The following is a 17,140-nucleotide window of genomic DNA, read 5'->3' as shown; positions in this document are numbered from 1 at the left end:
GCACTTTGGGACTACGAGTCCTTTTTGGGGGGTTGTGCTCACGAAAATCTATTTTTGCCAGTTGGCAAAGAAACTCCAAGACCCAGAATGCAATTGTCTAAGCCCCCTCTACACAGCTGACTATCAAATACGGGAAGAGCAATGTCTACGGTGTGCTGAGAAGGAAGGGTCTCAAAGATGGAGTGCGGAGAGAATTCTTCTTCGCTGTCTAATTCCAACAGGTATTTCACTTGGTTTGGGGATTGACTGTGGCGACAAGAAGTGAACTATACAATCTGTTTTTGTTGACGGTTGATTTTCGTGACAATCTGCATCCTTGGTGAACGTGAACCTACGTTCTGACCTCATGGTTACAAAGGAAGCGCGAGTGCAGTCAGTTCAGAAAGCATCAGTACACTGTATCAGTTATGGAAGCGAGGAAGTTTCATTGTAGCAAAGCATGGTCTGTCGATATAGATACAGAAAGCACAAGGTTCGGTTCATTCTTTCATTATAGGCCATAATCATGAAGGCTTCATGCCTTGCCGTCGTGCGTAATGGTGATTTTTGACAGCGGTCCGACATTTATAACCCTTTAATAACTAAACGAATAGTGCTAGTTTTCTATACGTGGACTTCACTGCGCATGTGTTCCCAAAATAATCCAGGCACAAACCGTTAAAAAATACCCTTAATATAATGGAGCATGCTTTTCAACTTTTGTAATGTGCTAATTGTTTTCGACTATGTTAGCTCATAAACACTTTGGAATTGGCCTATTATTATTTTTGTTTACTTAATTTGTAGATATAACACCCTAAATGAGGAGGTTAAATGCAATAATGAGATGTTTGATATTTTGTGGTCACTGCAACCAGAGACAACATATCAGCTTCTGAAGAGAATGGAATGTTCGTGAAGAACTATTAACATATTTAAATGGCATCAATATTTACACTCCAATATCTGCAGCAGTGATATGCTTATCTGTTACACAGGTCCAATATCCTGACCGACAAAAATCACATTTGTGAAATGCCCAACACAGTATTGTGTTATAATGTTCCACAGTGCAAAATTGCACAGAATGTCAGAGAAAGAGAAATCAAAGAGAAATCAAATCAAATGTTATTGGTCACATACACATGATTAGCAGATGTTAATGCGAGTGTAGCAAAATGCTATTACTCACTGAAGATTTGAGTCCACACCCCTATCATTGATGTTTTACCTGTTGTAAACCACACGAGGGTGTTCTTACATTAGCCTAGTTCATACCAATGATGTATATAAACCCTGGATTGCTGATACTTTGTTTTGGCCATGGCGAGGCTTTGAAGCCACTGGTCGGCCATATTGGCACTCCTCAGAAAAGTAGTCCTCCATTGGAATGAAATTAGACAGTATTTACATTACATGTACAGTGCATTCTGAGAGTATTCAGACCCCTTGACTTTTTCCACAGTTTGTTATTCTACAGCCTTATTCTAAAATGTATTCAAAAATAATTGTATCATCAATCTACACACAATACCGCATAATCTATCTGCCTGTAGCTCTGGCCCAGAAGCAAGGATATGCATATGCTTGGTATCATTTGAAAGAAAACACTCTGGAGTTTGTGTAAATGTGAATTGAATGTAGGAGAATATAACACAATAGAGCTGATTTAGATAATACAATGAAAAAAAAACATATATTTTTTTTATTGTTGTATCATCTTTAAAATGAACAGGATAAAACAAACATTCAGATAGGATGATGGGGACAATTTCAGTGACAAATATAAGAGGGCAACAGTACTTGTGCAAAGTTTCAGAATGATAACTTCCAAAATGAGTGTGCTATACATGACATTTATCATGAAGTCACCCAGGTGTCCCACACAAGTAGCCCAAATGTACCCAAGTGGCCAAATTGTTGAAGGTATACATTTTGAAACAAATAACTATATACAAAATGTCAAAATGGTATTCTAACACCCCCCCCCCTCCCCAAAAAATGGGGGAAAAATATATACATTTACAAAATAACATGGTGTTACGATCAACTAGGAGTGGTGGGTGGAATCAGGCACAGAGAGCAGGGTTCAGTCGTTTGTCAAATGTATTCACCAGCGCAACAAAAACGGTCACGCCAACACACAGGGCGTATACAAGTTGCCAGTCCAAACAACAGGACAAAAATAGTCCGGAGAATAAAGACACGAACAAATAACACCATCAAACACAGAGTAACAAAAAACAAGCCCGCACAAATACCCAGCGGGCCTAGTGCCCTTAAATAACCTACAAACAAACCCTAATACAAAACAGGTGTACCCAATTACCCAATAACCAAAACAAACGGAAAGGGAATCGATGGCAGCTAATAGGCCGGCGGCGACGACGACCGCCGAGCACCGCCCGAACAGGAAGAGGCACCATCTTCGGCGAGGTTCGTGACACATGGGTAACTATTTACACACTTTCAATATTTGGAAGACCCTCAGTCCTCTATCAAATCGGGTGACAGGGTAGCCTAGTGGTTAGAGCGTTGGACTGGTAATTGAAAGGTTGCAAGTTCGAATCCCCGAGCTGCCAAGGTACAAATCTGTCGTTCTGCCCCTGAACAGGAAGTTAATGCACTGTTCCTAGGCCATCATTGAAAATAAAAATGTGTTCTTAACTGACTTGCCTAGTAAAATAAAGGTAAAAATTACAAATCAAATTTATTTATATAGCCCTTCGTACATCAGCTAATATCTCAAAGTGCTGTACAGAAAACCAGCCTAAAACCCCAAATAGTAAGCAATGCAGGTGTAGAAGCATGGTGGCTAGGAAAGTCCTTAGAAAGGCCAAGACCTAGGAAGAAACCTAGAGAGGAACCAGGCTATGACAGGTGGCCGTCCTCTTCTGGCTGTGCCGGGTGGAGATTATAACAGAACATGGCTGAGATTTTCAAACGTTCATAGATGACCAGCAGGGTCAAATAATAATAATCACAGTAGTTGTAGAGGATGCAACAGGACAGCACCTTAAGAGTAAATATGAACAGTTTAGGGTTCCATAGCCGCAGGCAGGACAGTTGAAACTGGAACAGCAGCAAGGCCAGGTGGACTGGGGACAGCAAGGAGTCATCATGCCAGGTAGTCCTGACGCATGGTCCTAGGGCTCAGGTCCTCAGAGAGAGAGAGAGAATTAGAGAGAGCATACTTAAATTTACACAGGACACCGGATAAGACAGAAGTACTCCAGATATAACAAACTGACCCTAGCCCCCCGACACATAAACTACTGCAGCATAAATACTGGAGGCTGAGACAGGAGGGGTCAGGAGACATTGTGGCCCCATCCGATGAGACCCCCGGACAGGGCCAAACAGGAAGGATATAATATAACATCACCCACTTTGCCAAAGCTCTACACAATATTGTGCTGCTGAGGTATAATAAACATATATATATATGAGTACAGGGAACATAAGGTTGAATATATTATTATAGACCTGCTACATCTACTGTCTCTTTTATATTATGACATTTCAGCTAGATCTACTGTCTCTATTATATTATGACAGACCAGCTAGATCTACTGTGTTTATTATATTACAACAGACCAGCTGTATCTACGGTCTCCATTTCACTTTGGCCATTGTTGTGGGCCTGCCCTCCCCTCAACAGCCTCAAATAGGCTATTTAATTTCACAAATAATATTTTATATTATTAATTTCAAACAACGGCATTAGCATGAGAAGAACTTACCAGTCCAAAACGGTGACATTGTTCCTCTTCTGCAGGAACGTTACAGATTATACACAGTGGCTACAACGGTGTCCTCTCCGTTCAAAAAATATTCCTCCACTTGGGAATCGCTAAATGAATCGTCCTACAACAATCTCTGTCTCACTTTTCCGATCAATTTCTTCTAAAATTGTGTGTACATCTGTATATCTAGACTTAGATTTAGGTTTCCCTGACTTAGTCACCATACTGATTGATATATAAACAGCTGAATCTGCACGTTTACCAAAACAACGCTGTGCGTAAAATGCGTAGCTCCTTCCGGAATAAAACTTCAATAGCGAATGACTCTCTTTACGCTGGAGTTTACAACATGGGTTGGTCTTCCAACACACAACCATTGCATATTGCCGCTTACCTCAGCTCATTGGCTATATACCCAGCTAGATTTCAAGACGATCAGTGGTCATTGGGTTAAAATACAGTCAATCAACGAGACAGTGGTCATATAATTGGTGCACAATGAGCTTGTCACTTGTTGTCTTCCAATCGTTTTTTTTTCGGGTCAATACGTCCCGCGAAATGACCCATCATGTTTGGTTGTGTTACAAACAAACAGTTGATTGCAAGGAAACCAAACATGACTGGATAAAGTCAGGTATAGTCTGTGTATTTACAGTGCCTTGTGAAAGTATTCGGCCCCCTTGATCTTTGCGACCTTTTGCCACATTTCAGGCTTCAAACATAAAGATATAAAACTGTATTTTTTTGTGAAGAATCAACAACAAGTGGGACACAATCATGAAGTGGAACGACATTTATTGGATATTTCAAACTTTCTTAACAAATAAAAAACTGAAAAATTGGGCGTGCAAAATTATTCAGCCCCTTTACTTTCAGTGCAGCAAACTCTCTCCAGAAGTTCAGTGAGGATCTCTGAATGATCCAATGTTGACCTAAATGACTAATGATGATAAATACAATCCACCTGTGTGTAATCAAGTCTCCGTATAAATGCACCTGCACTGTGCACTGTAGTCTCAGAGGTCCGTTAAAAGCGCAGAGAGCATCATGAAGAACAAGGAACACACCAGGCAGGTCCGAGATACTGTTGTGAAGAAGTTTAAAGCCGGATTTGGATACAAAAAGAATTCCCAAGCTTTAAACATCCCAAGGAGCACTGTGCAAGCGATAATATTGAAATGGAAGGAGTATCAGACCACTGCAAATCTACCAAGACCTGGCCGTCCCTCTAAACTTTCAGCTCATACAAGGAGAAGACTGATCAGAGATGCAGCCAAGAGGCCCATGATCACTCTGGATGAACTGCAGAGATCTACAGCTGAGGTGGGAGACTCTGTCCATAGGACAACAATCAGTCGTATATTGCACAAATCTGGCCTTTATGGAAGAGTGGCAAGAAGAAAGCCATTTCTTAAAGATATCCATAAAAAGTGTCGTTTAAAGTTTGCCACAAGCCACCTGGGAGACACACCAAACATGTGGAAGAAGGTGCTCTGGTCAGATGAAACCAAAATGGAACTTTTTGGCAACAATGCAAAACGTTATGTTTGGCATAAAAGCAACACAGCTCATCACCCTGAACACACCATCCCCACTGTCAAACATGGTGGTGGCAGCATCATGGTTTGGGCCTGCTTTTCTTCAGCAGGGACAGGGAAGATGGTTAAAATTGATGGGAAGATGGATGGAGCCAAATACAGGACCATTCTGGAAAACCTGATGGAGTCTGCAAAAGACCTGAGACTGGGACGGAGATTTGTCTTCCAACAAGACAATGATCCAAAACATAAAGCAAAATCTACAATGGAATGGTTCAAAAATAAACATATCCAGGTGTTAGAATGGCCAAGTCAAAGTCCAGACCTGAATCCAATCGAGAATCTGTGGAAAGAACTGAAAACTGCTGTTCACAAATGCTCTCCATCCAACCTCACTGAGCTCGAGCTGTTTTGCAAGGAGGAATGGGAAAAAATGTCAGTCTCTCGATGTGCAAAACTGATAGAGACATATACAATCTGTGATTTTGTTACGCAAGTGCTGGTTGAACAAGTAGTTTGATATGGGGGTCTGTGCTCAGATAATCGCATCGTATTCTTTCGCAGTAAATCCTTTTTTAAATCTGACAACGCAGTTGGATTAGGAAGATTCTAGGCTTTTGAAGCAGTGGCCTGATGCGAGGCGCACTGTAGGCCTGATGCGTGGTGCTGGTACTGGTGGTACTGAACCAAGAACACGCACAGGAAGCCTGGTGCGGGGAGCTGCTACCGGAGGGCTGGAGTGTGGAGGTGGTACTGGATAGACCGGACCGTGCAGGCGCACTGGAGCTCTTGAGCACCGAGCCTGCCCAACCTTACCTGGCTCGATGCCCACTCTAGCCCGGCCGATACGAGGAGCTGGAATATACCGCACTATGCACCCGCACTGGGGACACCGTGTGCACCACTGCATAACACGGTGCCTGCCCGGTCTCTCTAGCCCCCCGGTAAGCACAGGGAGTTTGCGCAGGTCTCCTACCTGGCGTAGCCATACTCCCTGTGAGCCCCCCCCAAGAAATGTTTGGGGCTGACTCCCGAGCTTCCTTGCCAACCGTGTTCCCTCGTATCGCCGGCTCCTCTCTCCGGCTGCCTCTGCTCTCCTAAGTGCCTCCACCTGTTCCCATGGAAGGCGATCCATTCCCGCCAGGATCTCCTCCCATGTGTAGCAACCCTTGCCATCCAATATATCGTCCCATGTCCAATCCTTATAGCGCATCTCCTCTTTGGGCTGCTCCTGCCTGTTGACACGCTGCTTGGTCCGTTGGTGGTGGGTGATTCTGTAACGGTTTTCTAGGTGTGGTGAAGGAGAGTCGGACCAAAACGCAGCGTGTAGATTGCGATCCATGTTTAATCAAACAAACGTAAAACACGAAATAACACAAACACTACAAAAACAATAAACGTAACGAAAATCGAAACAGCCTATACTTGTCAACTAACACAGCGACAGGAACAAAGACACTAAGGACAATCACCCACGACAAACTCAAAGAATATGGCTGCCTAAATATGGTTCCCAATCAGAGACAACGATAAACACCTGCCTCTGATTGAGAACCACTCCAGACAGCCATAGACTTTGCTAGATAACCCACTAAGCTACAATCCCAATACCACCACCAAAACCCCAAGACAAACACACCACAATTACAAAAAAACCATGCCACACCCTGGCCTGACCCAATACATGAAGATAAATACAAAATACTTCAACCAGGGCGTGACAATAGCACCAGGGTATCAACCCTATTTACTCATTAGCACCAGGGTATCAACCCTATTTACTCATTAGCACCAGGGTATCAACCCTATTTACTCAATAGCACCAGGGTATCAACCCTATTTACTCATTAGCACCAGGGTATCAACCCTATTTACTCAATAGCACCAGGGTATCAACCCTATTTACTCAATAGCACCAGGGTATCAACCCTATTTACTCAATAGCACCAGGGTATTAACCCTATTTACTCAATAGCACCAGGGTATCAACCCTATTTACTCATTAGCACCAGGGTATCAACCCTATTTACTCAATAGCACCAGGGTATCAACCTTATTTACTCAATAGCACCAGGGTATCAACCCTATTTACTCAATAGCACCAGGGTATCAACCCTATTTACTCATTAGCACCAGGGTATCAACCCTATTTACTCAATAGCATCAGGGTATTAGGCCAACGGCAATTTACTCAACACAACCGCGGTATTGCAGAACCTTCACCTGCGAATATATCCCCTGTGGTGATCTCTGTTACCATAGAGAGTAATGCTACAAATCGTTATAGTAACCAGTTTAGTGACTTTGTTTTGACTCTGCTACTTTAACAGTGAGTAGTGTGTACTGTAGTGGGACACACCTGCTTCTCTGACTACAGCTGTCCTTGACAGAGTACCTAGAAGTTTCCATAAACGCTGATACAGGGTCATGTATGTATCCATTCCCCCTAATGGTTAAGGTTAGAATTGTGGTATGATAATCTAATCTTAGGTCTGTTGTTAGGTGCAATTTCTGTATTGCGATTCTGTGAACACAGTCATTTACATGGGTTACTGGCTGTGGCATTCCCACGTTTGCTTGTGTTTCATAGAAAACAAACAGGAATCATGAGGTTTGTGTGAGCGAAGTGTTTGCCTACAGTAAGTCTGGGCAGTGTTCAGGGCCACTCCTTACTTGCAGCTGACAGACAGAGTGCAGCGTTTCATCATGCTATTTATTCCCCACTTGTCTCTGAATGCAGTGTGTGTGTTTCACGTTTCCAGTTGTACAGGATACACGTGGTATATACTGTCCAATGAAAGGCTTATTTGCAGGTTCCTTTTCGACAATGCAACAACAATAAGAAATAATGAAATAAAATAACAGGAACATAAAGTAAATGGCTCAGTAGAATAGAATAAACATGTTTCTATTCATGAATGTACTGTATATGTGTGGATGTGTGTGTGTCTGTGTTGGTGTGAGTATGTCTGTGTGGGTGGGTGTGTGTATGTCTGGGGGTGGGGGTGTATGTCTGTGTGGGTGTGTGTATGTATGTCTGTGTGGGTGTGGGTGTGTGTGTCTGTGTGGGTATGTCTGTGTGGGTGGGTGGGTAAGTCTGTGTGGGTATGTCTGGGTGGGTGGGTGGGTGTGGGTGGGTGGGTAAGTCTGTGTGGGTGTGTGCGTGAGTGAGTGCATGTGTGTTAAGGTGCGGAGAATCAGAGCAGGTGGTCAGTCCAGTTTCAGTATTCAGTAGTCTGATGGCTTGTAGATATTGGGTCTGGAATGGGGAGTAAACCCCGTCCCTTTCCGTATGCGTGCCATTGGTTGGAACAGGCAGCGAGTCTCCAGTATAGCGCCATCTGAGGGGGCAATGACGCCCCCTCGTGGATTTGAAGAAATAGGTCATTTTTATTTTATCTCCACCACTCTTGACAACTTTGTGTCTGAATGTGGAGGAGGGACATATTTTATCGAACTCAAACGTGGAAGACACAACACACTTGAAACCTGAAAACAATGTGGTTGAAACAATGTTTGTGAAGTACCCAAATTAGACATGCCACTTGAAGGTACTGTTGTCACCATGGGTGTTTGGGGCTTTTGGCAAGGGAGGACCCAAACTCGTGCCATTCCCCATCCCTGAGATAGGTGCACGGCGGCAGTCTCAGGACCATCCCCTGGAAGTTGGGTGGCGCTTGTGCCAGGCAGACCGGCGATGCGCCTGGGAACCAGGCCGGTCAGACCTGGTGATGGGCCAACCCCTGGGGAAGCCCACTTAGCTGGGCTTCCAGGCATGTCGGCCTTCCAGAAGGTAGGATTCAAATTAGCCACGGCCTTGTTAGCCTACGGGGCAAAGTAGCCAGCTAGCTTGCCATCCACCAAACCTTGATGACTTCTGCCGTGGGGGTGAATATGGCCACTTCACCTCAAAACGAATAGCAGCCCTGCGGCCCTGTTCTATGTACGATGTGTTGGATACAAGGTTTTCCCGCGCTACTCCTGTAGCATGAGGAGGTAGCTGTCATGGAAAGAAGTCCTCTTTGTCACCCGAGAAACCCCCGGAGCCGTCCAGAGACACTAAGTCATCATCCGAACCTGGGCCCTGTATGTAACCAGTTGTCTCACAATCTCGCTGTTGGGATGCTATGCTCTGACCACAGCCCCAAGTCTCTCTCCACCTCCTCCTCAGTCCAAGACGAGGTACCGGCATCCGGGAAAGGAAAGTTGCCATTGGTAACGCCAAGCTTTCTCAAGAATACTACATGTCTTTCTAGGGAGTTTGCACACAGTAGGTGGCAATGCGCACACGCACTGGTTTGAACGAGGGCCGCCTAAGCCTGTTCCAAGCCGAGACAAACTACACACATACAGTTCTGGTCAAAAGTTTGGACACGCCTACTCATTCAAGGTTTTTCTTTATTTGTACTATTTTCGACATTGTAGAATAATAGTGAAGACATCAAAACTATGAAATAACACATACAGTGGGGAGAACAAGTATTTGATACACTGCCGATTTTGCAGGTTTTCCTATTTACAAAGCATGTAGAGGTCTGTAATTTTTATCATAGGTACACGTCAACTGTGAGAGACGGAATCTAAAACAAAAATCCAGAAAATCACATTGTATGATTTTTAAGAAATCAATTTGCATTTTATTGCATGACATAAGTATTTGATCACCTACCAACCAGTAAGAATTCCGGCTCTCACAGACCTGTTAGTTTTTCTTTAAGAAGCCCTCCTGTTCTCCACTCATTACCTGTATTAACTGCACCTGTTTAAACTCGTTACCTGTATAAAAGACACCTGTCCACACACTCAATCAAACAGACTCCAACCTCTCCACAATGGCCAAGACCAGAGAGCTGTGTAAGGACATCAGGGATACAATTGTAGACCTGCACAAGGCTGGGATGGGCTACAGGACAATAGGCAAGCAGCTTGGTGAGAAGGCAACAACTGTTGGCGCAATTGTTCGAATATGGAAGAAGTTCAAGATGACGGTCAATCACCCTCGTTCTGGGGCTCCATGCAAGATCTCACCTCGTGGGGCATCAATGATCATGCGGAAGGTGAGGGATCAGCCCAGAACTACACGGCAGGACCTGGTCAATGACCTGAAGAGAGCTGGGACCACAGTCTCAAAGAAAACCATTAGTAACACACTATGCTGTCATTGATTAATTTCCTGCAGCGCACGCAAGGTCCCCCTGCTCAAGCCAGCCCATGTCCAGGCCCGTCTGAAGTTTGCCAATGACCATCTGGATGATCCAGAGGAGGAATGGGAGAAGGTCATGTGGTCTGACGAGACAAAAATATAGCTTTTTGGTCCAAACTCCACTCGCCGTGTTTGGAGGAAGAAGAAGGATGAGTACAACCCCAAGGACACCATCCCAACCGTGAAGCATGGAGGTGGAAACATAATTCTTTGGGGATGCTTTTCTGCAAAGGGGACAGAACGACTGCACCGTATTGAGGGGAGGATGGATGGGGTCATGTATCATGAGAGTTTGGCCAACAACCTCCTTCCCTCAGTAAAAGCATTGAAGATGGGTCGTGGCTGGGTCTTCCAGCATGACAACCACCAGAAACACACAGCCAGGGCAACTAAGGAGTGCCTCCGTAAGAAGCATCTCAAGGTCCTGGAGTGGCCTGGCCAGTCTCCAGACCTGAACCCAATAGAAAATCTTTGGAGGGAGCTGAAAGTCCGTATTGCCCAGCGACAGCCCCGAAACCTGAAGGATCTGGAGAAGGTCTGTATGGAGGAGTGGGCCAAAATCCCTGCTGCAGTGTGTGCAAACATGGTCAAGAACTACAGGAAATGTATGATCTCTGTAATTGCAAACAAAGGTTTCTGTACCAAATATTAAGTTCTGCTTTTCTGATGTATCAGAAATAATAAAACGCAAATTAATTACGTAAAAATCATACAATGTGATTTCCTGGATTTTTGTTTTAGATTCCGTCTCTCGCAGTTGAAATGTACCTATAATAAAAATTACAGACCTCTACATGCTTTGTAAGTAGGAAAACCTGCGAAATCAGCAGTGTATCAAATCTTGTACTCCCCACTGTATGGAATCATGTAGTAACCACATTTTCAAAGCAGCCACCCTTTGCCTTGATGACAGCTTTGCACACTCTTGGCATTCTCTCAACCAGCTTCACGAGGAATGCTTTTCCAACAGTCTTGACGGAGTTCCCACATATGCTGAGCACTTGTTGGCTACTTTTCCTTCACTCTGCAGTCCAACTCATCCCAAACCATCTCAATTGGGTTGAGGTCAGGTGATTGTGGAGGCCAGGTCATCTGATGCAGCACTCCATCACCCTCCTCCTTGGTCAAATAGCCCTTACACAGCCTGGAGGTGTGTTGGGTTATTGTCCTGTTGAAAACAAATTATAGTCCCACTAAAAGCAAACCAGATGGGATGGCATATCTCTGCAGAATGCTTTGGTAGCCATGCTGGTTAAGTGTGCCTTGAATTTTAAATAAATCACAGACAGTGTCACCAGCAAAGCACCATCACAACTCCTCCTCCATGCTTCACGGTGGGAACCACACATGCAGAGATCATCCATTCACCTACTCTGCGTCTCACAAAGACACAGTGGTTGGAACCAAAAATCTCAAATTTGGACTCATCAGACCAAAAGACAGATTTCCACCAGTCTAATGTCCATTGCTTGTATTTCTTGGCCCAATCAAGTCTCTTATTATTATTGGTGTTCTTTAGTAGTGGTTTCTTTGCAGCAATTCAACCATGAAGTCCTGATTTGCTCTGAGCTTTTATTAGTTAGTTAGCTTTCTAGCGATTAGCATTAGTGGCTAACACGATTTAGCTTAACTTGCTAAGAAAATACAAATTAGCTGTTTGCAGATGTAAGAAACACAAACTAATTCAAATTGGAAACAACATTGTTGTCATCAACATTGTTGCATGTGCTGCATTGACCATGCAGACTGAACGAAAGTGTCTCGTGGTTAAGCAACAACAAATGCGCTCCTTGAGCGGGACTAGGTCTGTGTGGAAAGCATCATGGAGAGGGAGAGAGCGTAGGGGGATAACTCAATTAGCAGAGTAAACTGTAAAAATGGACATTACACACGGTGTATCACATTTAACAAACCAAACATTCAAATTGCGTTAATAAAGGTGAAGTAAAAACCCAAACCGGTCCGTGCATCAATACCGGTACATAGTAAAATACGGTATACCGCCTAGCCCTAGCATTGACTGACCTTCATGACTTAAAGTAATGATGGACTGTCGTTTCTCTTTGCTTGTTTGAGCTTTTCTCGCCATAATATGGACTTGGTCGCTTTCTCAGCCATTTACTCATTGCGCTAGCAAATTGAAGAATAACTACAGTAATTGTTGCTGATTAGGAAACATATGAGAATAAGTACAAGCTTCAGCACACAATGTCCAGGGGGTGAGTACGCTCTACCGCTATGGGACAGTTTAGTTGGTGTAACGTAAGACAGTCTCGTTTGCCAATTGTTTTTGTAGCGTGAATCGTTCCTGTTCATGCCGAAGTGAAGAGTGGAAAATTGAAGGAATTAATCCGAGCCTCACGCTGGCACTGTTTCAAATAGATGTCTTAGATTGGTGGGAGCATGGTCCCAGTGATGTACTAGGCCGTCTTCCCTACCCGTTGGAGGGCCACGGTCCCAGTGATGTACTAGGCCGTCTTCCCCACCCGCTGGAGAACCGTGTGGTCGTGGACAGAGCAATTCCTGTACCAGGCCATGATGCAAACAGTCAGTATGGTCTGTTGTAGTATTTGGAGATGACCCGGAGTAGCATGCCAGATTTCTTCAGCGCCCTCTTGACAAGAGTGGTGGAGTTGTTGGTCCATGTCAAGTCCTCGAGAATGTGGACACCGAGGAAATTAAAACTGCTAACTCTCTCTACGGCAGTCCCGTTGATGTGGATCAGGGCATGTTCCCTACTCTTCTTCCTGAAGTGAACAATCAACTCTTTTGTTTTGCTGATGTTGACGGAGAGGTTGTTGTCCTGGCACCACAATGTCAGTTCACTTATCTCCTCCCTATAGGCTGACTCATATTGTTGGATATCAGGCCTACATCCATGGTGTCATTAGCAAACTTGATGAAGGAGTTGGTGTCATGCAAAGCCACGCAGTCGTGAGTGAACAGGGAGTACAACAGAGGGCTGAGGACACACCACTGGGGGCCCTGTGTTAAAAGACAGTGTGGAGGAGGAGGTGGTGTTACCAAATCCTCACAGCCTGTGGTCTGCCCATCAGGAAGTCCAGGATCCAGTTGCAGAAGGTGGTGTTCAGACCCAAGTCTCTGAGCTTGGTGTTGAGCATGGAGGGAACAATAGTGTTGAATGCTAAACTGTAGTCAATGAACAACATTCTTACATAGGTGTTCCTGTTGTCCCAATGTGTTATGTCTGTGTGAATAGCGATGGCATCTTCCGTGGATCTGTTGGAGCTGTAGGCAAATTGGAGTGGGTCCAGCACTCACTCTGAGGACGCGACCAGGTATGCCAACCGGGCCAGCGGTTTTGTGAGTATTCACTCTTTTGAGAGTTTTTCGAAATGAGCACAGAATGTTTTAATCTTGTCTGAGAGGGAGACTTCGGTGGGCACCACACAACTGGATGTACCTTGGTAGTCCGTGGTGGTCTGTAATCCTTGCCACATGCTTTGCGAGTCTGAGTTGTCGAACATCAATTCAAGTTTGAGTCTGTATTGTCTTTTTGCATCCCTAATTGATTTGCGGAGCTCGTACCTGCTTGCCTTGTATATGTTGCGCACCAAAGAGTCAGGGTGAATGCTGCAGTACGGGCTCACAGCATTGTACGGAAATCTCCGTTCATCCAGGGTTTTTGGTTGGGGTATGTCCGGATTGTTATTGTGGGTACAACATCAACACATTTTCTAATGACGCCTGTGACTGATGATGTATATTCCTCAATGTTGATGGATGAGACCTGGATGGATGAATCTTTGAACATATTCCAATCAGTATTCTCAAAAAAGTCTTGCAGCAATGAGTCTGCCTCCTCTGTCCAGTGCCTCACTATTCTCTGTGTCAGTGGCTCCCTTTTGAGTTGCTGCTTGTAGTTGGGGAGTAGGAACAGAGACATGATCTGATTGGCTGAAGTGTGGGCGGGGGAAGGCTTTGTATGCATCGTGGATGTTTGTTTATACATGGCCCAGCACATCGTTTCCTCTTGTGGGGCAGGATACATCTTGGTGATATATATAATGTTTTAAACATGCTTGGTTAAAATCACCCACGACAATAAAGACTGCTTCCGGGTGAGAGGACTCTTGCTGGCTAATGATCTTGTACAGTTCGCTGAGTGCCGCCTTGGTGTTATGCTTGTGCAATACGTACCCAGTTGTAATATTAACACACAATAATTTCCTCTGTGTATAGTGGGGTCAGTATTTTAGCAAGTCGGGTGAACAGGAGCACAAGATATTTTCAACTTTGGTATACCAGGAATTTTTGTTGAAGAAACACCTCCCCTTCTCTTACCAGAAGCCTCTGTTCTATCTATACGGAACATGAAAAAGCCATCAGTGGGTGTGCGCATGTGTGTGCACGCTGTCATGCTGCTGTCCCTAGACTCGGGTGTCAGGCACGTAGAGACACAGTGACTGCCCACTAGGGAATATTATTGCCCCTCCTCTGTCTTTCCCTCCTTTTTTCTCTTGCAAACACTCCTCCGTTTGTTTGTTGTTGACTTGAAGTACAACTCAAACATTGAGGGGGCATTTAGAGGCTCTCTCTCTCTCTCTCTCTCTCTCTCTCTCTCTCTCTCTCTCTCTCTCTCTCTCTCTCTCTCTCTTTCTCTGTTGTTTCATTTTCTCTGTCTCTTCTAGTGAAGTGTTGTGACAATGACTGTCAGAAACAGATTACTAGTTGGTTGGCTGGCGAGGCGAGTGGCGTGTGTGTGTGTGTTGGTGTGAATACAACTGCAGAGGGGAGGACTCTCTCTAACCTGCTGCTATTAATACAACCTAATGAACATAATCTGGAGGACAGGTTATCCTCTTACGTTTGTTGGCTGCATGGCTGGTTGCGGAGCACAGGGGAGGGGAGGGGGAGTGATAGAGAGAGAAGGAGAGGGAAAGCAGGCTATGCTGCAGATTCTTTCCTATTGCGCTCTTTATCTACAATGTCCTCTCTCTGCCGCTCGGAGTGAATAGAAAGCAAAACAGATGTTTGAAGCATAGTTTCGTTTCTCCCCAAACTGTCTCTATCTTTCTCTCTTTCCTTTCTTTCTTGCTCTCCCGTTCTCTCTGTTGTGGACTTGCCTAGCCAGAGGGGCAGTAGGACTAAGTGCCTCCTGTGCACTTGTGTATCAGTAGCTGATGTCAACCTCACTGACAATAACAAGAACTGAAACACTAGTTAACATCCCATAGACAAACCCTTCTTCGCCTATCATCTCGTTTCATCATGAATACTTTGAATACAGGAGCTAGGATATCAGGCTGCTGGACTGTAACAGGCTGCAGGTAAGTGCCTCCTCGCATTTATTTATATATTTATTTGTCTTCTTTCTCTGTGTCTATATAGTTTACCCCTCTATCTCTGTGTTTACGACTGAGCTCCATGTGAGCTGCGTCATTCATTTGATTTCATTGTATTTATTTAGCCAGGATAGTCCATTCAGTAACACTTGCCACTGTTTTTCAGGGAGTCCTGTACATGCCTGTGTGTTTTCATTCCCTCCACTCCTCTATAGCAGTGACTAGTGAGTTATCCTTATCTGTCTTTCTCTTTTAAAGAGACTGGCTGGCAGGACATGACCAACCAATCTCTTCTGTAGCTAGTGGGCTTTAGTAGAATACAAGTTTTTGTTGTGTGGTGATGGGTTAGCTATTTAGCTTATGTAATAGCTTACCCGAGGGGTATCTTATGAAGCAAGCTAGATCTACTCAGGGTTTTCTAAAGCTAACTAGCTTCAGTTAAAAGGTTCACCAGTACTCAAGCTTCATCAGTACTACGAAGGTGGATATTGCTCGTCCACCTGCTGCTAACTCTAGCAGGCTTGTAACTGTGCGTGCATGTCGAACATAGCTAGTTTACACCAAACTCTTCATTAAGACGATGCTGAAACATAAATCCATGGTCGAGTCAGTGCCACATTTTCATTTTACCGAAATCAAAATGAAAAAAAAAAAGTTATATTGCAAATGTTTTCTTTTTTCTTTTTACCTTTATTTTACTAGGCAAGTCAGTTAAGCACAAATTCTTATTTTCAATGACAGCCTAGGAACAGTGGGTTAACTGCCTTGTTCAGGGGCAGAACGACAGATTTGTACCTTGTCAGCTCAGGGATTTGAACCTAGTAACCGAAAGGTTACTAGTCCAACGCTCTAACCACTAGGCTACCCTGCCGCCTGGCTATGGTGTGAAAGAGGCTTTTAGAAGGGCCGTCTTATTACTTATCGTTAATGCTATCTTTATTTTATTACTTATCGTTAATGCCATCTTTATTTTATTTCTTATTGTTAATGCCATCTTTATTTTATTACTTATCGTTAATGCCATCTTTATTTTATTACTTAGCGTTAATGCCATCTTTATTTTATTACTTATCGTTAATGCCATCTTTATTTTATTACTTAGCGTTAATGCCATCTTTATTTTATTACTTATCGTTAATGCCATCTTTATTTTATTACTTATCATTAATGCCATCTTTATTTTATTACTTATTGTTAATGCCATCTTTATTTTATTACTTATTGTTAATGCCATCTTTATTTTATTACTTATCATTAATGCCATCTTTATTTTATTACTTATCGTTGATGCCATCTTTATTTTATTACTTATCGTTAATGCCATCTTTATTTTATTACTTATTGTTAATGCCATCTTTATTTTATTAC

General features: G+C 43.8%; 1 protein-coding gene across 3 annotated transcripts in view; it reads left to right on the top strand.

Moving 5' to 3' along the window:
* Window positions 1-112: 112 nt before the first annotated feature.
* uckl1b (uridine-cytidine kinase 1-like 1b) overlaps window positions 113-17,140 on the top strand; it is a 57,839-nt gene continuing 40,811 nt past the window's right edge. The window contains exon 1 of one of the 3 annotated variants that reach the window (XM_031803511.1): window positions 113-221. In XM_031803511.1, coding sequence (XP_031659371.1) covers window positions 178-221 — 44 coding nt within the window. In that variant the 5' untranslated portion in view covers window positions 113-177. Of the gene's footprint in view, window positions 222-15,105; window positions 15,758-17,140 lie in introns of those variants that run through there. The other 2 variants (XM_031803508.1, XM_031803510.1) reach the window with 2 other exon arrangements.

This window comes from Oncorhynchus kisutch, linkage group LG24, assembly GCF_002021735.2.
Source record: "Oncorhynchus kisutch isolate 150728-3 linkage group LG24, Okis_V2, whole genome shotgun sequence".
NCBI classification, from domain to species: domain Eukaryota; kingdom Metazoa; phylum Chordata; class Actinopteri; order Salmoniformes; family Salmonidae; genus Oncorhynchus; species Oncorhynchus kisutch.
The sequence above is the reverse complement of the archived record's forward strand: the minus strand, read 5'-3'. Positions and strand labels throughout refer to the sequence as shown.